Here is a 22,131-nt window from a genome sequence, read left to right on the forward strand (position 1 = left end):
TTGTGATAATTATGTGTCATCCTGCTCTGCTCCACTCCGCTCTATGAAGCACTTCAACTCAATTTTATGGAATTAAAACAGCCAAAACTTTGGATTCATTCTCACCACTCTTGTTTCCGGTCACATCAGACAGCTGTTTGCAGTGAAAAAGGTTTAAAAACCCACTGTACACTTATTGTGCAATGATTTGGTAATGGTTTATTTCAACCAATTACTCTTTTTGATATTTTGATCATCTCCCTCTTGCCTCCCAAAAATAGAGGAGGAGAAACCTCCTCTGCCTCTATGGACGAGCCTCCTCTGGTACACTACCAGTCCAGCAGCAGACAGCAGACAGATAAAGTTAGAGACTAGCTAGTGAAGCACTTATCAGCTAAATATTTCCTTCAGGAGATGGTGTAGTGCAAGACAGAGCTAATATGTGCCATGTAGCCAAAAAACAAACAAACAAACAAAAAAAAAAAAAACAGTTACCGCAGGTTTAACTTTGATTGCTGCTTAATTGGTCATGAATATTTAATGTTATAGAGAAATACATTGCATTGGAAACCAGATTTTAGGGGCTTAAAAAGGCATAGAAGACTAGTTAACTAATATATAAATACATATATATTAATAATTACATATTTAGATAATAACCAGAGGGTAAATGGTTTTTACCTTTTCTGCCGACACCTATGGCAACTCTAACAGAGGTTGGCACCCTTGAGGCTGGAGTCATTCGCTGTGATTTGCACTAGCTATTAAGCTAACCCCATATGCCACTTGAGCTATTGCAATTAGTTTCAATAGTTTCACAATGTACAATCTATCATTAAACTGCTGTATATCACACTAAAGGTGTAACTGGGCCAAACAATAATAACATGAGATTATTTTATAGCCTCATTCAGTAGTTGAGGATTACAGACTCAGTTGCCTTGTGCAGTTGACCTCAACCAGTTCATAACCAACCAACCTACCAGAATATCATGTGTTTCCTCTTAGCTGTTATGACTGAAGTGTTTTTGACTTAAGAGGGAATCTTGATGATACTGTAATGTCAAGTGTAAAACACAGAAATTATGCTAAACAGAAGTTCAGTTCTGAAACATGCTTTAGTTGGATTTATGGTTTTAAAAGTCATATTAGCATAACATTTAACATTTCGCCCTACTAATGTCTTTCTAAATAGACAATATTTCTGAATGAAGGTTTAGAAGTAGGTCTTGTATTTAAACAATGTAATGATATCATAGGTTAATGTGAGCTCGTAAAATCTGTGTGTGTGTGTGTGTGTGTGTGTGTGTGTGTGTGTGTGTGTGTGTGTGTGTGTGTGTGTGTATGTGTGTGTGTGTGTGTGTGTGTGTGTTTCATACAATGATTACCAAACCCTCCTTTTAAAATCCAAGTATGGCTGAATGGGGCTGTACCTCCAGAAGCCCCTTACTGTCCTAATCTGACAGTCACAGGACATGGGTGTCATATAAAGTCCAGCATCCAGTTTGTTTAGTGGGAGGGCCAAACCTACCATATAAAGAGTGGCGGTGTCTGTTGTTCAGTACAGGGAGGTGTGAGGCGTATGTCAGGAAGCTGTTGAATCACTTCACAGACAGAAGGTAAGCAAAAATCTATGAATCCTTATCAAAACCTTGGCGTAACTGCCACCAGTATGGTGTTTTATAAACAGTCACAGCTTTTATTTATTATGATTATACATTATATTTCTTTAATACATGCTAAAATGAAACTAAAAGTTGCCAGCAACACCTCAACGAAATGACAGTAAAAGTGTAAGATGTAGTTTAAGTCACAAATTGACTGAGGAACTGGAAAGAATGTGCAGTTGTTGCTCTAAAATTGCCCACAACATATCACATTTAGCTGAATCAAATAAACTTCATGTTAATTATCTCTTGTCCAGATGTTGAGGATCACTGTATGGCTGTTGGTGGGAGTGTGCGGGTTTGCATCTTGCAACAACATATGCCCTGATGGGAACGTCCTCTCAGATCTCTCCACCTGCTGTATGACTACAGATGGATATCGCGCTTGTCCATATCCCAACGTAAGTCAGACATGTTCATACACTGCATAACTTGACCTGTACTTGTGAAGACTTGACATATTGGTCCAGAAAAGTGTTGTCAGTATTTCATTGATATTCTCTGCGTGTCTGTATTCATGTGCGTCTCCAGGCTGTGTGCTGCTCCGACTTGGAGCACTGCTGTCCCTCAGGGTTTCGCTGTAACCTGGGTACCCAGATGTGTGAGAAAGTAAACCAGCCATGGATGAACATACCCATGGTGAAGAAGGAAGCTGCAGAGAAACCAAGCACCCTTCTTATACCCGTCTCTCCCCTTCAGGAGCTCAAAAACAACCTAGACCAAAAAAAGAGTTCAGTTGTCCACTGTGACAACTACCATACCTGTCCTGATGGCACCACCTGCTGCAGACACCCAAAAGGTGTCTGGTTCTGTTGCCCCTACTCCTCTGTGAGTTGACCCAGTAAATACTCTGCGATAAGACACATGACAGTAATGTAATATTTTTAATTCTCTATTTTCATGGCATCAATTCAAAGCTTATAACTCAAATGTTTCACTTGCAATCAAATTCATAATTCAGTGTTGTCATCTTGAGGAGTGTTAATGCTCTTTTGAATTGATTGTTGTGTAAAATGTCTGCCTTGTAGGGCAAGTGTTGTCTGGATGGCTACCACTGTTGTCCATCTGGCTTTGACTGTGACCTTACCTACACGCACTGTGTGAGGCAAGGCCTGAGCTATCCTTTCACCCCTAAACAAGCTCTGTCTTCAGTTCCTGCCACTCTCATTTCAACCTCAGAGGACAATGACAACCTGCAGGAGGTAGGACATATCACACTGTATGTATGTCACTACTTTATCTGAATGACAATCCATTTGGATAAAGTTAGAGGCCCTGAAAATGTATTTTCTCAATCAGCTTCTTATTATGTATTGGGGCCTTACATGCAATTATTTTAGATTAGGTGTGAAAATGTGTGTAAAGCCATCATAAAAGAAAGGCATGTTGATTGTTTAATAAAAGTGCTTAGAGGAAACAGGAATATAGAGGGTTTCAAGCACAGAAATATTAAATGATCAACATCTTTTAACATTGTGTTTATTCACCACATTATAAACATCACAAACTGATTTGAATCTCATTGCACTGACCATGAACGTATGCTTGTAAATTTTCGTCTTTACTGCAGTGATTTAGGAGGCAGTATGTTGTTCTAACATTGATTCTGATTTCAGGACCAGTGATGTGCAGATGGTCGGCACTGCTGTGATTATGAATATATCTTTGGTCGCTCCTCTTTGACATGCAGAAGATCTGAAGTACTCTCAGATCCCCTCAGGAACACAAGAAGACACAAAAACAGACTGAGGATGTGTTGCTAATGTTTCTGCACTGCGCTTACTAACTATGCATTACAGCTTCAGTAGAGAAAATGAACACAAACTGATCAGATTTTTTGATTATTCACAGACCTACAATACAGTCTATGAGTAAGTAATCTGTTTACAACCTCAAACGATTGTTTCCCTTATCCATTGTGCATTTCATTTTCAAATTCAAATTCAAATTTTATTTGTCACATACACAATCATACACAGTACAATGTGCAATGAAATGCCTTATGTACCTGTTCTGGATTAGTTACCACAACAGTAAACAAAACAGTAATTTGAAAGAGCGATTCAAATTAGACACATGTAAACAGTACACAGAGTTCCAGAGTCCTAGTTCAGTTTCAGTGTAGTGCGATTTCCTGCAAAAAACAAAAAAATCATGCCAAATCATGCTAAGCTTTATTCCTTTCATGATCTTCCTATTGAAGCATAATAAAAATAATAAAAAAAATATGCAAATGTGATTGAAAATTTCTCCATCTGTTTTGTTGTCTCATGCCACCTGAACTTGATGTGTCACTGGGCCATAGACCACTCACCTGACCTTCCAATCATTTGATATAGTTATTACATTTGGATATTATAATTTAGTGGTGAAGTAGAATTATAGCTGACCTTCTAGTTAGCCTACTACCCTTCAGTGAACTGTGGTCTTCATCAAGGTGCTCATACTTTGTAAGGAAAAAAATGCCCTACTCTGCCACTGATTGGCTATTACTCGTTATCTTTGTTGGTTAGATTGGTTAGGTTTAGGCATGAGAAGTGAGATGATTGGGTTAGGTTAACAATATCAGGGTCAGAGCCAATCACAGGCAGTGTAGGGTGGGTAATGCCCACTGGTACACTTTGGCCCAATCCCAAACCAGTACCTACCCACTACCACTTCACCACCAAGTGTCACTCCAAATCAAGTTACACTCACAGCTGTGGAGGGCACGTCTAATTGTCTTTGATTTATTGATTGGGACAATGAGCAGTTTTTAAACATTAAAGATGCACTGCACTGGAGTTAACTCGAGGCTAATTTGCATCCGATGTCCCCCACAATCAAAACATACAACAGCACAGCAACAAACAGTACAAAGCAAAAAACACACAGAGCACACCATACATAATATAAAATACAAAGCTACACACAACAGCACATCACATACACCCACAATGTCAATTAGAAATTAATAATGTAAACTTGTCAAATTAAAAGCAAGACTACCTGTGCTAATGAGAAGATCATAGATGGAGTTTAGACTCAGTGGTCACACAGCTGATTGGTCTTTAGTAGATTTATTTGGCCTTGAATGTATTGATTGAAGGGGGAGAGTATAAATGGATAGCCAAATTATGGGACGCCCCTGCCACTCTACCAGAACCAAACTTTCTATCACTTTACAGCTGTTAGTGGCTCAGACTGGCTTCCTATCACCGTTTCTGTTGTAGCTTCTAGGAACACTGGTTTTGTTTTCTGTTTGAACACTTTATCCTTGTATGAGACACGGAGACAGCTGTTGTTAACATGGACCAACAAACCACCACCGGCTCCTGAATTCTGATGGGCAGCGTCAAGTAATAATGTCAGGCAAAGGACATAAGTAGCTAGAAAAGCTCTTCAGTGAAGCTAAAGTTTTTAAACTTCACATTAGAGTTGTTTAAATGTCCAGTTTATCTGCTGCTTCTGCTTTACATTACAGTAATGTTAATGTAGCTGATAGTTTGGATGACTTGACTGCAGATGCTTTCCTACAGTGTGTCGTTTGTCAATTCAGTTTGACAATTACTGTAATTGACACCATACAAGTTAAATTTCTGCTTCATGCTCTGACAGATTTTCTCAAAGGAAAGGCTTTTACATTTATAGAGTGAGTGAAGGACTCAGGAGAGAGGAGACAGAAGTGAGGAAGAATCGCAGGATGTAACATTAATGGTGTCGAAAGAAAAATGAGGAAGAAAGTAAAGAACTGATTCAAGAAGGAAGAAGGTGCAACTGATTAAAGATTTAAAGAAAGAGTTTAAGGAGGAAAGAGAAACACATAGAGGCAGCCCAGGTGTCAGAGACATGAGTAAATACAAAGCAGGAGGCAGAAAAAACTGGTAAGGTCTGATTTCCACCTGTATCTAGATGAACTACTGCTGTGTAAATGTTTTTAAGATTAAAACCTGCTATGAAAGGACTTACAAATCTTTTAATACAGGTACTAACACTACACAATAACTCTATTAACATGATGTTTTCTGAAGATGTTAAAAGGTTGTTGACCTCAGTAACTGTTGTAAACACAGCAGTAAAACTGACAGATAGTTTCAGTCATTAGAAAACACAAAATGCAGATTAATCTGACTGATTCATCTTTAAGTCAAACTGTTGTCTTAAATTGTTTTTAAGTTTGTTTTTAATTCTTCATAAATCAGTTTTGTTATTTCGTTATATTATAAATCTATATTAAGGACCATATAGATGGTGTGAGAATTGAGATTTGTTTTTAAGATAGAGACTGATTGGTCCATTTATCATCCATAAGGTCTATGTTTATTTACAATTTACAATTTCATTTAGCAGACACTTTTATCCAAAGCAATGTACATCTGAGAGCTGATACAACACAAGCAGGGATCTAGTCAGGAGAGAACAACGTGAGTAATTGTCATAAAGCTAAGTTTGAGTCCGATAGGACGTAGATGCCTAGAGTGCATAGAAGCAGATTTTTGTTGTTGCTGGAGGGTGTAAATGGATAGCCAAATTATGGGACGCCCTTGCCACTCTACCGGAACCAAACTTCCTGTCACTTTACAGCTCTTAGTGGCTCAGACTGGCTTCCTATCACCGTTTCTGTTGTAGACTCTAAGAATGCTTGTTTCATTTTCTGTTTGAACACTTTACATTTAAGCTGATCTTCAAGTTCAAGGTACAATAGTTTCAAGTCGCACCATCCATCGCTATCTGAATGAAAATGGGCTCCATGGTAGAAGACTCAGGAAGACCCCGCTTCTAAGAGGCAGACGCAAAAAAAAGCCAGGCTGGACTTTGCCAAAAATGCACATTAACAAGTCAAGGTCCTTCTGGGAGAATGTGCTTTGGACAGATGAAACACAATTAGAGCTTTTTGGTAAACCGCATCAACCCTATGTTTACAGAAGGGTCTTCCAGCAGGATAATGACCCCAAACATACATCAAAAAGCACCCAAGAGTGGATGAGAAGACAACGTTGGACTGTTCTGAAGTGGCCTGCTATGAGACGGCACCCATCAAACCTGAGAGAACTGCTCCAGTTCTCACCAGAGGGAGAGTGACCCAAACTACTAGTGAAGAAGTATAGAGACTTAATTCAGAGTTACAGAAAGTGCTTCACTGCAGTTATTGCCTCAAAAGGCTGTGCTACAAATATTAAGTTAAGGGTACCAGTTTTTTTCGCCAGGCCATTTTCATTTGTTTTATTATTGTAAATAATATGTTGTAAATCAAAAGCAAAGTTTCAGTCATATTCAATGTGAAATAAAGAATGATGGATAGCATATACTTCTGTCAACTTGATACAGAGATTTTTTTTTTTTTAAAGGTGGAAGGGTACCAATATTTTCAGCCACATCTATACATAATGTTTTAAGTTTACTACAAGACTGTTTTATATTTAGTTGAAGGTGTAGCTGCATCTGGCAAACAATAAGCAATACAGTAGATGGGCTCAAATACTCAAATTGTACAAATATTTACAAGCATTCTTCATCTTCTTCCCCCTCGTCATCGAGTTCTGATTCCTCCAGCAGCTCCTCCTCAGAATCTGAAGACGAGGTAAGTCACTACAGACTTAAATAGTAAAATTTATTTCCAAATTACTAAACATAAAAAACATTTTGTGTTAAGTCTAAAAAATGGATTCCAGGGTTTTAATAAAGATCAGTGGGATGTTGTTGATAGTTGGAATAAATTGGTTGACAATTAACAACTGGTCAGAAATAATTGGACTCTATGCAGCTCAAACTGATGGATTTCAAAATGGTTTTGATCTGTAATCCTGAAAAAAAAACTCCTTAATTTGTTTTACATATAATGGAGCATTACACTATTTGACTGCATTTCTATTTGTGTGTGCAGGATGAAAAGAAGAGTGTGAAGAAAAAGCAGACAATAAAGAAGTCATCAAAGCACCACTGGCTCCCCCTGCAGTAAGTCTAAGCATAGTGCCACCCCAAGCGCTCATTCAATAATTCCTGTCATAATCACGACCAGACATATCACCAAACAAACTTATGGTGTGAATTTTAATAATCTCTATGCGCACATAAACCACCATCTACTAATCAAACCCTTAAGAGAACTTTGCCAGTGACCCTGAATATGGCACTTTTGAATATTAGATCGGGATATTTATTATTAATCACCTGATTTTAGATAATAATATTGATTGCATGTTTAATACGGATGGACCAGCTGCTCTTATTGAAACCTCACCACCAAACTACAATTTTTCATACTCCTCCAGGAAAGGTTAAAAAAGATGGGAGTAGAGCAACCATCCTCTCTGTGTCGCTTGGTTTTAAAGATATTACATTTGATAAATACACATTTTTTGAATATCACTCCATTATTTTTAACAGCCGTCCTGTACTGTGTATCATAGTTCACAGGCCACCCAAACGATGCTCTTCCTTTGTTTTCGATTTTTCAGAAGTACTCTCAATAATCCCCACCAATTATGAATTGTTATTTTACGTCATTTTAACTTCCATGTGGACAATCAATCAGACTCTTTTACCTTGGAACCTTTTAAATTTGCTGAATTGTGTGACTTTTATCCAACATGTTACTCAGCCTACTCATAAGAGAGGCCACACTTTAGACCTTGTAATAACACACGGCCTATCTGCCAATATGTCTTCAGTTGTGGATGTAGGCATCTCTGATCATTTCTGTCTTTTTTACTGTCAGTGGTTTTCTACAACAGTATATTCCAGAGTGAGAATAGAGAAGGCAGCAGTACAATATGTATTCAGTACAGTGTATCCTACCAATTCAATAATTAATTAAAATGATTGAGTTATTGCAACAGATGAAATAGTTATATTTAGGACCAGCTGCTACTCAGCCAGCTCTTTAGGGAGGACTTCAAGTTTCCAATAGAACTAATTCTTGCAGGTAACACATTCCACATAACTGCTACTTTATATAAAAACAAGTCCTTTCCCACACAGCTTTTAAATCTGCATGGCACAAAATCAGTGGAGCTCCCTCTAGTGGGATAACTGTGGACATCGCTGACCTGAGAAAAATAATTACTGAGATATTGTGGTACCACATGATTGACAATCCTGTGAACAATACATATTTTGATATATGATCTCTCCTCTACTCTGAGCCACTTGAGGCTAATAAAATGATCAGGGAGAAGATATGTGTTCTCTTTTTCAGTATACTTTATTGGAAACAGGCTCTGGTAGTAAAAATGTGTTATCAAACAATATTGCCATAAAATTACTTATAAACTATTCAATCTGAATGTTCTTGTTTTATTTTCCAAGAAGAAGAAGAAAATTTACTCTCATTCAGTAAGTTATCAGCAGAAACTTTTTCATGTGATCAATTAGACTGACCTTGTCAATATTCCCACAAATATGAGATGCAGTTAAATATAAAGTTGCTGTAAGCTGTTAGCTGTGCTGTGTTTATGCAGGTCAAGTTGAGTCAAACAGTTTTAAGTTCAGGTGTTGTAAAGCATTCATAAATGTGCTGTAAATCTTGTGTTTCTCAGGACTAAAAGAGCCGTCATCTGCTGAGTCTGAGAGAGAAGAGGTAGAAAGCAGAAATCACTCAGTAGAACGTCCCTCCCATAAATAGACTTGATCATTAATCCATCACCTGCTTTCTCTGTCTTTGTTCCTCTTTTACTTCTTTGTTCCTATTTAACTTCTTTGTTCCTCTTTTATTTAAAATTTAGAGGGCAGGAAATTAAGTATCACAGCAAGTATTTTTTACTGCTGACATCAAAATGTACTGACACTATTTTTTTAGTCTTTCTTTAGTGTATCATATCAGCCCTTTCTGGTTGACCTTTAGTCAATCAAGCATGTTGAATTAGTTGTAAGAAAGCTCTGTCAGCAAATCAGTGAGTTGCACTGCAGTATGTCCTTATGTTTTGCTTCTTCCTTTTTGTCTACAAGCAAATGACCACAGGCTGACCATGCCTGTGGAAAGAAAAGAAAAGCAAAATTTTACACTTTATCATCTATATTCTCAAATTGTAGCCAGCCAACATGAATCTACTAGTGAAACGCTGAACATCTCCAGTCGCACTTTAAACACTGCAGGTGCACGACAAAACCTTAAGTGAACGGAGAAATCTTCCCACAGCAACTTCTAGTAAATTTGACATGTTAACCAGCTTTGAGAAAACAATTTATTCCAGAAATTGGTTCATTTGGTTTGGTGTAGAATCTGTTGTAAACACAAGAGCTGTTGCAGTTAAGGATTCTTGAAGAAAGTCTATTATTGTGCAACAGTGTTGTTACATGAAATGGGTTTTTAGGAGTGGGTGTAGCTCAAGACTTCCCTCTTTCCATGGTTTAATTTTGACTTTTCCCTCCCATAGGCTGAAGCAAAGAAGAAGAGAAGTAGCGAGGAAAAGGAGAAAATCACAGTAAGCATTTTTCTTAAACGACAGTCAAACTGTGCACAAAGCAAATTTCAGTTTATTCATTTCAATTCAAAATGTATTTGTATAGCGGTGTTCAGTCTAATAAAAAACCTTATATGCACATATCTTTTGTTTTTTATCACCATGCTTTTTGTAGATAATTGTTGTTTGAGTTACACTCAACGACAGGACTGAAGTGAATTCCACGTCTTTTGTTTTTTTCCCCCCTCATCTCATAGATTTCAGTGTGACTGGCACTCACTGTCACCTTCAGTATGCTGGCCCTCTAGGAGTTCCTCTCTCTGCTTCATACCTGACATCTTGCATTTCTAGTTGCTGGATGAGGCTGTTATGCTAGTGCCTGTGTGATGCATGTAGACCAGATGACCTGATGTCTCGCCAGCCTCATATTGAAGGTGGACTTGTGATAAGAAATGTGAGCTATACAGTCAACATTTATACAAGGGATAATTGTTCAGTTCAATCAATTGTTACACAGCAGTGTAAATGTATAATCAATGGGAATTCATTAATAAAGTATTGTTTTAGCCTTTATTGTGTTAACTTGGGTACCAACTTTTACTGTGTGCTGTTTTTTTCCCATTATTTTGGGGAAACAAAGCAGATATTCATATGACCCAATTACCACTGGATAATGGTCAGGTTTTTTTTTTAACCTTTTTGCAGACACCTATGGCGGCTCTAACAGAGGTTGATGGCAGCGCCCTTGAGGCTGGAGTCATTCGCTGTGGTTTGTATTTACTGTTTGTTATCTTGCCCACTTCTTATATCAAGCCGTCGTTCTGTGCAGTCTTATCTAAAACTTATGTTCAGCCGCTGTAACAAACACAATAGCTATTAAGCTAACCTCATATGCCACTAAGGGTGTTACTGAGCCAAACAATAATAACGTTATTATTTTATGGCCTCTTTAGTAGAGAGTTACAGACTCAGTTGCCTCATGCAGTTGACCTCAACCAACAATCAGGAAACACCAGCCCACCAGAATATCATGTGCTTCCTCATAGCTGCAATGACTGAAGTGTTGTGAAAGGCTTCATATGTGAGAATTATGTGTCATCCTGCTCTGCTCCACTCCGCTCTATGAAGCACTTCAACTCAATTTTATGGAATTAAAACAGCCAGAACTTTGGATTCATTCTCACCAATCTTGTTTCCGGTCACATCAGACAGCTCTTTTCAGTGAAAAGGGTTTAAAAACCCACTGTACACTTATTGTGCAATGATTTGGTAATGGTTTATTTCAACCAATTACTCTTTTTGATATTTTGATCATCTCCCTCTTGCCTCCCAAAAATAGAGGAGGAGCAACAACCTCCTCTGCCTCTATGGACGAGCCTCCTTTAGTACACTACCTGTCCAGCAGCAAACAGCAGACAGATAAAGTTAGAGACTAGCTAGTGAAGCACTTATCAGCTAAATATTTCCTTCAGGAGATGGTGTAGTACAAGACAGAGCTAATATGTGCCATGTAGCCAAAAAACTAACAAACAAACAAACAAAAAAAACAGTTACCGCAGGTTTAACTTTGATTGCTGCTTAATTGGTCATGAATATTTAATGTTATAGAGAAATACATAGCATTAGAAACCAGATTTTAGGGGCTTAAAAAGGCATAGAAGACTAGTTAACTAATATATAAATACATAAATATTAATAATTACATATTTAGATAATAACCAGAGGGTAAATGGTTTTTACCTTTTCTGCCGACACCTATGGCAACTCTAACAGAGGTTGGCACCCTTGAGGCTGGAGTCATTTGCTATGATTTGCATTTACTGTTTGTTACTCTGCCCACTTTTTTATATCAAACCATCATTCTGCGCTGTCTCACTTCCTTAAAACCTGTGTTCAGCTGCTGTGACAAACACAATAACTATTATGCTAAGCTCATATGCCACTTGTACAATGTACAATCTATCATTAAACTGCTGTATATCACACTAAAGGTGTGACTGGGCCAAAAAATAATAACATGAGATTATTTTATAGCCTCTTCAGTAGTTGAGGATTACAGACCCAGTTGCCTTGTGCAGTTGATCTCAACCAGTTCATAACCAGCCAACCTACCAGAATATCATGTGTTTCCTCATAGCGGTTATGACTAACGTGTTTTTGACTTAAGAGGGAACTTATAATCTTGATGATACTTTAATGTCTAGTGTAAAACACAGATACATTTTAAACTATGCTAATCAGAAGTTCAGTTTTGAAATGTGCTTTAGTTGGTTTTATGGTTTAAAAGTCATATTAGCATAACATTTGAAACTTTCGCCCTACTTATGTCTTTCTAAATACTAATAATAGACAATATTCCTGAATGAAACTTTAGCAGTAAGTCTTGTGATTTAAACAGTGTAATGATATCAAAGGTTAATGTGAGCTTGTAAACTGTTTCATGTTTAACCTGTGTGTGTTTATGCAGCATCATACAATGATTACCCAACCCTGGCTGACTAGGGTTGTTCCTCCAGAAGCCCCTTACTGTCCTAATCTGACAGTCACAGGACATGGGTGTCATATAAAGTCCAGCATCCAGTTTGTTTAGTGGGAGGGCCAAACCTACCATATAAAGAGAGGCGGTGTCTGTTGTTCAGTACAGGGGAGGTGTGAGACGTATGTCAGGAAGCTGTTGAATCACTTCACAGACAGAAGGTAAGCAAAAATCTATGAATCCTTATCAAACCCTTGGTGTAACTGCCACCAGTATGGTGTTTTATAAACAGTCACAGCTTTTATTTATTATGACTATACAGTGAGGTTATATGTTTGAAAAGTACAACTTTAATTTATGCTGAATTGAAACTGAAAGTTACCAGCAACACCACAATGAAATGACAGTAAAAGTTTCAGATGTAGTTTAAGTCACAACTTGACTGAGGAACTGAAAAGAATGTGCAGTTGTTGTTCTAAAACTGCTCACAATGTATCACATTTAGCTGAATCAAATAAACTTCATGTCAATTTTGTCCAGATGTTGAGAATCACTGTATGGCTGTTGGTGGGAGTGTGTGGGTTTGCGTCTTGCAACATCACATGTCTTGACGGGAACATCTGCCCTGATCTCTCCACCTGCTGTATGACTAGAGATGGATATCGCTGCTGTCCATATCCCAAAGTAAGTCAGACATGTTCATACACTGCATAACTTGACCTGTACTTGTGAAGACTTGACATATTGGTCCAGAAAAGTGTTGTCAGTATTTCATTGATATTCTCTGCGTGTCTGTATTCATGTGCGTCTCCAGGCTGTGTGCTGCTCCGACTTGGAGCACTGCTGCCCCTCAGGGTTTCGCTGTAACCTGGTTACCCAGATGTGTGAGAAAGTAAACCAGCCATGGATGAACATACCCATGGTGAAGAAGGAAGCTGCAGAGAAACCAAGCACCCTTCTTATACCCGTCTCTCCCCTTCAGGAGCTCAAAAACAACCTAGACCAAAAAAAGAGTAAAATTGTCCACTGTGACAACTACCATGCCTGTCCTGATGGCACCACCTGCTGCAGACACCCAGGAGGTGTCTGGTTCTGTTGCCCCATCTCTCCTGTGAGTTGACCCAGTAAATACTCTGCGATAAGACACATGACAGTAATGTAATATTTTTAATTCTCTATTTTCATGGCATCAATTCAAAGCTTGTAACTCAAATGTTTCACTTGCAATCAAATTCATAATTCAGTGTTGTCATCTTGAGGAGTGTTAATGCTCTTTTGAATTGATTGTTGTGTAAAATGTCTGCCTTGTAGGGCAAGTGTTGTCTGGATGGCTACCACTGTTGTCCATCTGGCTTTGACTGTGACCTTACCTACACGCACTGTGTGAGACAAGGCCTGAGCTATCCTTTCACCCCTAAACAAGCTCTGTCTTCAGTTCCTGCCACTCTCATTTCAACCTCAGAGGACAATGACAACCTGCAGGAGGTAGGACATATCACACTGTATGTATGTCACTACTTTATCTGAATGACAATCCATTTGGATAAAGTTAGAGGCCCTGAAAATGTAATTTCTCAATCAGCTTCTTATTATGTCTTGGGGCCTTACATGATCACACAGTCTTCTCCCAAAGAGTGAGGCACTTATCAGCTAAATATTTCCTTCAGGAGTTGGTGTAGTGCAAAACAGAGCTAATAGGTGCCATGTGGCCAAAAAACCCACCAACAACAAAAAGTTACTGCAGATTTTGATTGTTGCTTAATTAGTCATGAATATTTAATGTTGTATAGAAATACATAGCATTAGAAACCAGGTTTTTAGGGGCTTAAAAAAGGCATAGAGGACTAGTTAATTAATATATAAATACATATATATATTAATAATTACATATTTAGATAGTGACTAGAGGGTAATGGTCAGTTTGTTTTTACCTTTTGTGCAGACACCTATGGCAGCTCTAACAGAGGCTAATGGCGGCACCCTTGAGGTTGGAGTCATTCGCTGTGATTTGAAGTTCTACTGCTCAGCGGGGACAACTTGCTGCAAGAGAGCGAAAGGCCAGTGGAGCTGCTGTCCCTACCCACTGGTACGGATTGTGCATTTTTGCAATTATTTTAGATTAGGTGTGAAAATGTGTGTAAAGATATCATAAAAGAAAGGCATACTGATTGTTTAGTAAAAGTGCTTAGAGGAAACAGGAATATAGAGGGTTTCAAGCAGAGAAATATTAAATGATCAACATCTTTTAACATTGTGTTTATTCACCACATTATAAACATGACAAACTGATTTGAATTTCATTGCACTGACCATAAACTTAGATGCTCATAAATCTTCACCTTTACTGCAGTGATTTAGGAGGCATTATGTTGTTCTAACGGCAGGATTGGTACTGATTTCAGGGCCAGTGTTGTGCAGATGGACTGCACTGCTGTGAATATGGATATACCTGTGACCCCTCCTCCATGAATTGCAGACAATGGTACTCTCAGATCCCCTCAGGAACACAAGAAGATGCCAAAACAGACTGAGAGCATGTTGTTAATGTTTTTGCACCATGAGTGCTGTGTCATCATTTTGGTACAGTTCAAATCTAACCATGTATTACAGCTTCAGTAGAGAAAATGAACACAAACTGATCAGATCACAAACTGATTATTGTTTACAACCTCATATGATTTCTCTTATCCATTGTGAATTTCATTTTTGATGATTGGTAATGTATATCTGGTCATCACAAGGGATGGTATGTCAACATTCATTTTCAGTATCATTTTTTTTTTTTTTTGGAAACAGCCAAATCATGGCTAACTTTATTCCAACATCAAATCGTTTCATGATATTGCAAATAAACTGATTTTTTTTAAAAAAATAAAAAATATGGAAATGTGAGTGAAATATTCTCCATCTGTTTTGCTGTCTCATGCCACCTGAACTTGATGTGTCACTAGGCCATAGACCACTCACCTGACTTTCCAATAATTTGATTAGTTATTATATTTGGATATTATGACAGATTTAGTGGTGTAGTGGAATCATAGCTCAGCTTCTAGTGAGCCTGCTGCTCTCCATTGAACTGTGATCTTCATCAAGAGGCTCATACTTTTTAGGAAAATACGAAAAATTATTCCATTTTAATTCCGCCTTATTTTTTCCCACCTGTATTCGGCGAAGACCCGCCCTACTCTGCCTCTGATTGGCTATTACTCGTTGCCTTCGTTTGGTTCGATTGGTTAGATTTATGCATGAGGAGTAAGATGATTGGGTATCAGGGTCAGAGCCAATCAGAGGCAGAGTAAGGCGGGCCTTCGCAGTATGTTGGTGGGAAAAAAAATAACGCCGACTGGTACATTTCCAGTGGTTCCCATGTATATCGTTCCGGGTCAAGGCGTTTACTAATGGTGTACATATGAACCAAATGGAAGAACTAAAACTATTCGTCTCCGAGCGGCTCAAAGCTGCTGCTTCTGAAATATTTGGCGCTATTGAGAAAACAGTAACGGACTACGAGGAGCGGGCTTGCCGTTTGAAGGAAGACAACGACCGCCACCGTTCTCTTCTGGACATTATCCTCAAAACCAAGTTACCACAGACAGAAGGTTGGTCCGTCCGATAAATCTGCCTGCCAACACAGATGTTAACCGAGTCACTGGTGCTCGAAGAAATGTTGTTGTCGCTTCTAAAATCGATAACGGTTCAAACAGTGTGCCGCCACAAAGCTAACGTTAACATTATTGTAATCTTGTCAAGCCTTTTCTTACATTGGTGCATATTGTTGAGTGGAATTACAGATTTATAAAGATTTCCCGACAACACTGAAGACACTAAGAGAATGCTATTATCTTCTCAGAGTGTTATTGTTATTAAGAAAACCAGCCAAGTAAAACTAACGTTAACCTAGCTTAATTGCAGGTGTAGAGATGTCACCAAACGTTATATGTTTATCAATGAGGGAGTGGATCTCTATATAAAAACCTATTACATTAGTGTTAAACGCCAGGTTTTAATTCTCTAGCTTGTGTATAGTACACGGCTCAAACAAATTAGGTATAATCATTTGCAGTTGATGTGATAACGTTGCAGTAAGTTTTGATTGTTCAGGTGCAAGTGGCAACTAAGCTGCTAGTTATGCCTGTTGCACATTTAACACTGGATGTAATAATTTTGGCACTTCACTACAGGAAGACTGTAGCCTCTATTCTATTTGAATGAAAAACAAAACTCTACACAACATAAACAATATACCAATAAAGCACAACAACTACAACAACATGTAATTGGAAACTGAAGCAAAACAGAAGGTATGCAGGCATATTGTAGGCAAATAAAACATTTCTTTCATTTTGTCTTGGCATCTATTTGATTCCATTCAAAATGTATGGTCAAATAGGAATTGTGAGCTTGATACCCGAGGAGGTTTAGTGAAGCCAAAGCTGCAGATGGATGTCTCGACAGATATATAATATATATCTTTTTTTTTAAGTTGCTTTTTTAAAGTTTCTCTGCCAGCAAATGCACTAACTAATGTATGGCAATTGCCAGCATAGCACAATTACATGACAGTGACATAATAGTGGCTGTCAGGGTCACTGTGTACCTATTAAATGGATATTTGACAATGAAAAGACAATATGGACTAATGGCATAGTTTCTGATCAATATTATGCCTGCTGCCAGACTTGATTGATATATAAAACATGTCATTGAGTAAAAGGTCTCACTCGTCAATAGGCCTTTTTCACAGAAGACATTTTGACATGTAACAGTAGGAAAATCACAGATGTAGCCTAAATAATAAACTTAATGATGGCTGAATTACATTTAGCTGCTTCAGTTTCAAGGTCGTAGTTTTATGCATGCTGGCTCACTGTCACACTGTCATGGTTTACTGGGATGCTTGAATAGAACTGAGCCATCGTTAAAGTTATTAGTAACAGCTGTGGTTTTTGGACTATGAGAACTTAAAACGAATGCTGTGAAAAAGGCCTTTTGGCATGCTTAAAATGTGATATATCACTCATTTTCATCAACATGAATGTTTTGAATGCCTGTTTTTCTCTGCATCAAAAAGGAAAACAGTTGCTACCCTATGTTACAAGCAGTGTTTGTAAGCAAATGCTCACACTCTGGCAGCTGCTAGCGTGACATGCCACCCAAAAGTGTGTTACAGAGGTGGCAGCTGCCAGCAGCAGTCCATATCAAACTGACATGCCATGACCATGACAGTGGCTTCATGTTATGGTCACTGTTCACTAGCTCTTAAATGTCAGAACCAACTGGCCATTGTTCCTCTTGTTTTCTGAGACACCATCATCTTTGCTCAGAAGGAGGAAAAATGTCACAAGAAAATGGCAAATGTTTGGAATATAGCTGATCTACTTTTGTTGTTGTTTTGGTTCTTTTTTATTATTCCTCTCAATACATTCATCTTTAGATCCAACCTGCTTTGTGTTCTACTCTTTTTTTTCTGCAGCAAGCCAGGCAACCAAAAGTACCCCTGCTCCTGCAGGACCAGGTGCATCAGATTCATATCCTACCCCCAGGGCCAGAGAAACCTCCAGCCAGCCCAATGGTAGGAATTTAGTCTAACCCTTCTGTAGAATCAATTCATTAAGTTCTTCTGTGAAACTCAACAAAATGTTATTAATTTGTGGGAAAAATCCTGTTATTTAGAATAAAGATCTTGAAGTCATCTCTCCTCCAACATGGACACCAATAACCATTATTAGTCACTCCAATGTAATAAGATAAGTCAGTCATTGCAGTGGAAAAACATATTACTGTTGACTGTGATGTGTTAATCGATCAGTGTTGAAGTGAACTCTAGTAATTCTGTTAAATGTCATACGGTGTAAAATCACTAAATTAGATCTTCCTTTTTTTTCAGACTTGCAGTGTGTCTTCACCTCACGCACTGACTTTTTCAAGTTTGCATCCGATGGCAACTGTCCCTACTGCATCAAGGGAATTCAGGCCTCAGAGAAACATTTGATGAGAAGGCATTATCTATTCGCTGTTCATTTTACTGAGAGTGGCACTGGTAAGTTTTATTAGCAATCAAAATCAATCAAACATGAGCTTTTAAAGCACACAATCTGGAATTAAAATCCCATACCATCTCGGTTTGTTAACTTTCGTCATATTTAATTCTTACAATGGAAACTTTATAAATAATATGAGGGTAGTCTTTTATTGTGTCATTTTGGATACGGTAGCTGTCTTGCACATTTTAGTCCATTTACCCTAAACCACTTTACATCACTCCTACATTTTTCAAAACATACTATAGCTATTTAGATAGACAAATACATTTTTCTTCCAGGTGGACATTGGTTCAGTTTATGTCACTAAAGCCAATGTCTTCCAGGTTGTGTTTAAGTGCTGGTGTAAACATTCTTTGTGTTTTTGGTTTAATTTTCGGGGAAAAAAAGGTAATGAAGGCATCGCTTTTCCCTCTAAAATCTCTGTCGTAGCCACAAGGCCATGTACATTTTTTCAAAATCAACAACTGATTTAGTAATTAACAATTAAAAGGTTGATGTACTAATGGCACAGTTGTTAGGATGTTAAGTATGATAGATTACCTTAATCTAGCTACATTGTTGAAGTATGCAAGCTGATTTCCACAACATGAAAATGTACTAAAATATGCTAAAACAATGTTCTTGTAAGCGTCCAGCCATTTAAGGTTTTTGCTTGTAGTTAGTCGGCTACGTTTTTTTCTTTTCAGAAAAATTTGTTGTACCGTGTATGTGCAAAGACAGGATCAAAGGCAGAAGTCACTGGCACTGCCCGTACTGCACAAAGATCATATTTCGGAAATGTAACTTTGAGGTGCACCTATCCAAGCAGCATGGTAAGTACAGCATCTTGGCATCCTCATAACTTTGCTGTCATTTTACTATTCCTTGTTTTGTTTTTTTGTTTGTTTTCAAAAGCACCTTTTCAGATCTGCTCTGTTTTAGTGCCTCCACTAATATTTTTTTTCACTGACTAGTGTGTGTTTTACTTTACAGGTTATGCAATACTGCAGCAAGGCCACGATCCAGGTTAGTTTACCATATGTCTAATGCTCCTCAGTTGTCCATGAATGGTGTCATTTTAACACTGTTACAGAACTGATAGTTAATATTTATCGCATAGGTTACATCTTCTCTGGTGCGTGGAACCCATCTGCTCCTTTTGAAAAATATGGTTAGTTTTCAGTGAAGATCTGTAAAAACCAAAAACAGTGTGCTGTGTTAATAGGCAGCATGGGTGGTACAGCCACATATTTGCATTTACTAAGCCTGATAAGTAGTTTGATGGAGTATTGACTGAAAGAAACATAGATATTTGGCAGTCTGTCACTTTAAACGCACAATATGTAATTTCAGCGGCTAGGGGTCTCTCAAAAAATCAGTGTTTCTCCGACGATGTACAGCGACCACCGGACGTCTGGTACGGGCTGTTAGCCGAGCTGCTGCTAACACTTGTTCGGTTTATTTCTCTTATAACGTAAGATCCAGACGTTCAGCTGGTTTCTCCCGGGAGCCGAATTATCCGCAGAGGTCTCATCCTCTCCAAAAACAAACGTATACACAGATTAAAATCGTTAAAAATACTAATTAAAGCTGTTTCACTTAAAAAATCAATATTTCTCCAGTGATGTTTGGTGACCACCGGACTTCCTGGAGGGGCTGTTAGCTGAGCTGCTGCTAATGTTTGCCCAGTTTATTTATCTGATAACTTAAGATCCAGATCCTTCTTCTTGCTAAAAGATAAAGTTAAAAGCGACCTAAATTTATCATGAAAATGTGGCTTAAAACTGAATAAAAGTCAATTTATAACAGTTTCTATGGAACAACTACAATGCTGATGTATTATCTTGTATGTGTGTAAGTTACGCTTTGGTAGACGCCATTGTAGAGGACAAACACAGCGCTGTATGCATCTTGTGTGTGTTTACTCTTTGATAGAGGAGGTATGACGGCATTGACAGGCGACCAAATGAAACGGTCCGTTACTTTGATTAAATTACAAATTTCTTTGGATTTGAAAATTGTTGGAAACATTTGGGATAATCTAAGTGCACAACTCAACAAAATATATAACATAGGCCTAGTTGTTTTTAGACATTTTAATGTGGAATAATTACATATTATACCTTTTAATAAAACACAGTGAACCACTCTTCCCCTTAGAGATGGATCAACCCTCCATCTCTGTCTTTGAGGAGGAGGTCCCCTTGAGTCCTGAACCCTGGTGTCAGCAAGAGCTCAGCAGTCTGAACCAGGAGCACCAACAGGCCTCACTGCTGCTTCAAGTTAAAGAAGAACAGGAACAAGAAATGCGGAGACAAGGTCTGGTTAAAGAGCATTCTATGCAGCATGTTTAAAAACTTGTCGTGCAAACAACTAAATATTTTTTTCCCTTTTTATCATCAGCGAGTCATCAGGAGGTGCAGTACACAGATCCTCTACCGAGCAAAGGCGAGCAGATACAAAAAGGTAACAGTCAAATAGGAGAACAACATCTGGAGGCAGATCATGGCCAAGACTCTGCACTCAACGTCATCTGTGTGGACAGTTTTATCCAAGATCTCAGTGAAATCAACAGCGGGGAAAGCAGAAAGAGACATTCTCTTCCTAATTCATCAACCAAGACTCTTGAAACTCAGCCTGATAACGGCGTTACTGAAATACAGGAGCCAGCTGGAGAATCTCTGCACATCACTGCAGGCGGTGCTGTTGCTGAGAACGGAAGAAGCAGCAAGATTGAGGAGTGCAAGAAGAACAACGCAGGTTTAAAGGCACTCGATTCAAACCGGAAAAAAAAATGTTTTAAAAGATCTTTACCTTCCGTGAGTTTAAATATACAGAAATCAACAAAGTTATCTGTCAGTCAGAATCACACAGGAGCTTATTGTTGTAAAGCATGCGGAAAGACTTTTCATTACATGTACACACTTCGAGCACATGCCCAAACACACACGGGGGATAAAATCCATATTTGTGGAATTTGTGGAAAACATTTAGAGGACACAAAGAATTTAGTCCAACACCTACAGAACCACACAAAGAGAAACAAATGCGGTATATGCGGCAAGCAATTTTCTAATAATTCCCGTCTGAAGCGGCATAGGAGATTTCACAGACCAAAGGGTCTAAATGTCGTGTCATAAGCTTAAAAACCACAGATGGGCCAAATCTGACAGACGTCATAAAAGCATCAAAACCTGCCATGAATATTGGAATGTGATTGACTACAGTAAATCCACTCGATGGGAGATACCAGGGCAGTGGAGAACAAATGGGACAAATAACTTCTATGTTGTTGTTTATTGTTTGTTATCATTGCGTTCATATAATGAATTGTTTCAGTATTGTGGCTCATGATACAATTTTGTAGACTTTCAACAGTTGTTTTTTTTTAGGTCAGATTACTCTTAAACAGTGATAAACTGTTTTATATGTGCCTTACTAACACCTTATTTCAGTGTAAATAATTGATTAACTCAGTTTAGGATTTGAAGTATTTTCTTTTTGTTACAAACATATAAACAGCCTTGACCACTGTTATATTTTGTTTCTTCCTCTTCCAAATAAAAGTGCAATACTTGAGTAAATACCATAACAGGAAGCCAAGC

The 22,131-nt window shown here is 38.2% G+C and overlaps 2 protein-coding genes across 4 annotated transcripts; both read left to right on the forward strand.

Moving 5' to 3' along the window:
- The first annotated feature begins 1,492 nt into the window (after positions 1 to 1,492).
- LOC122969778 (progranulin-like) lies at positions 1,493 to 15,395 on the forward strand. Of its 3 annotated transcripts, none has more exons than XM_044335751.1 (6): positions 1,493 to 1,598; positions 1,904 to 2,047; positions 13,318 to 13,614; positions 13,815 to 13,988; positions 14,446 to 14,589; positions 14,906 to 15,395. In XM_044335751.1, the coding sequence occupies exons 2-6, from the start codon at positions 1,904 to 1,906 to the stop codon at positions 15,032 to 15,034; spliced, it is 888 nt and encodes a 295-aa protein (XP_044191686.1). In that variant the 5' UTR covers positions 1,493 to 1,598; the 3' UTR covers positions 15,035 to 15,395. The 3 variants fall into 3 exon arrangements, with proteins under 3 accessions (XP_044191686.1, XP_044191688.1, XP_044191687.1); XM_044335752.1 differs by lacking the exons at positions 1,493 to 1,598; positions 1,904 to 2,047 and adding exons at positions 12,538 to 12,724; positions 13,044 to 13,187; XM_044335753.1 differs by lacking the exons at positions 13,318 to 13,614; positions 13,815 to 13,988; positions 14,446 to 14,589; positions 14,906 to 15,395 and adding exons at positions 2,178 to 2,474; positions 2,675 to 2,848; positions 3,263 to 3,885.
- Positions 15,396 to 15,835: 440 nt separating this feature from the next.
- LOC122969322 (zinc finger and SCAN domain-containing protein 31-like) lies at positions 15,836 to 22,118 on the forward strand. Its single transcript, XM_044334918.1, has 7 exons — positions 15,836 to 16,102; positions 17,977 to 18,075; positions 18,391 to 18,543; positions 19,234 to 19,359; positions 19,520 to 19,552; positions 20,687 to 20,845; positions 20,930 to 22,118. Exons 1-7 carry the CDS (start codon positions 15,913 to 15,915, stop codon positions 21,664 to 21,666), a joined length of 1,497 nt encoding a protein of 498 aa, XP_044190853.1. The 5' UTR covers positions 15,836 to 15,912; the 3' UTR covers positions 21,667 to 22,118.
- The last annotated feature ends 13 nt before the right edge of the window (positions 22,119 to 22,131 follow it).

The sequence above is a fragment of the Thunnus albacares genome, chromosome 19, assembly GCF_914725855.1.
Source record: "Thunnus albacares chromosome 19, fThuAlb1.1, whole genome shotgun sequence".
NCBI classification, from domain to species: domain Eukaryota; kingdom Metazoa; phylum Chordata; class Actinopteri; order Scombriformes; family Scombridae; genus Thunnus; species Thunnus albacares.

Bases quoted from the DNA above. Each gene is read 5' to 3' on its own strand.
- LOC122969778 (XM_044335751.1), top strand. From the start codon at position 1,904: ATGTTGAGGATCACTGTATGGCTGTTGGTGGGAGTGTGCGGGTTTGCA. The intron at 2,048-13,317 runs GTAAGTCAGACA...GTGCGTCTCCAG, and splicing joins GCGCTTGTCCATATCCCAAC to GCTGTGTGCTGCTCCGACTT. The intron at 13,989-14,445 runs GTAGGACATATC...CCTTTTGTGCAG, and splicing joins ACAATGACAACCTGCAGGAG to ACACCTATGGCAGCTCTAAC.
- LOC122969322 (XM_044334918.1), top strand. From the start codon at position 15,913: ATGAACCAAATGGAAGAACTAAAACTATTCGTCTCCGAGCGGCTCAAA. The intron at 18,076-18,390 runs GTAGGAATTTAG...CTTTTTTTTCAG, and splicing joins AACCTCCAGCCAGCCCAATG to ACTTGCAGTGTGTCTTCACC. The intron at 19,553-20,686 runs GTTAGTTTACCA...TCTTCCCCTTAG, and splicing joins GCAGCAAGGCCACGATCCAG to AGATGGATCAACCCTCCATC.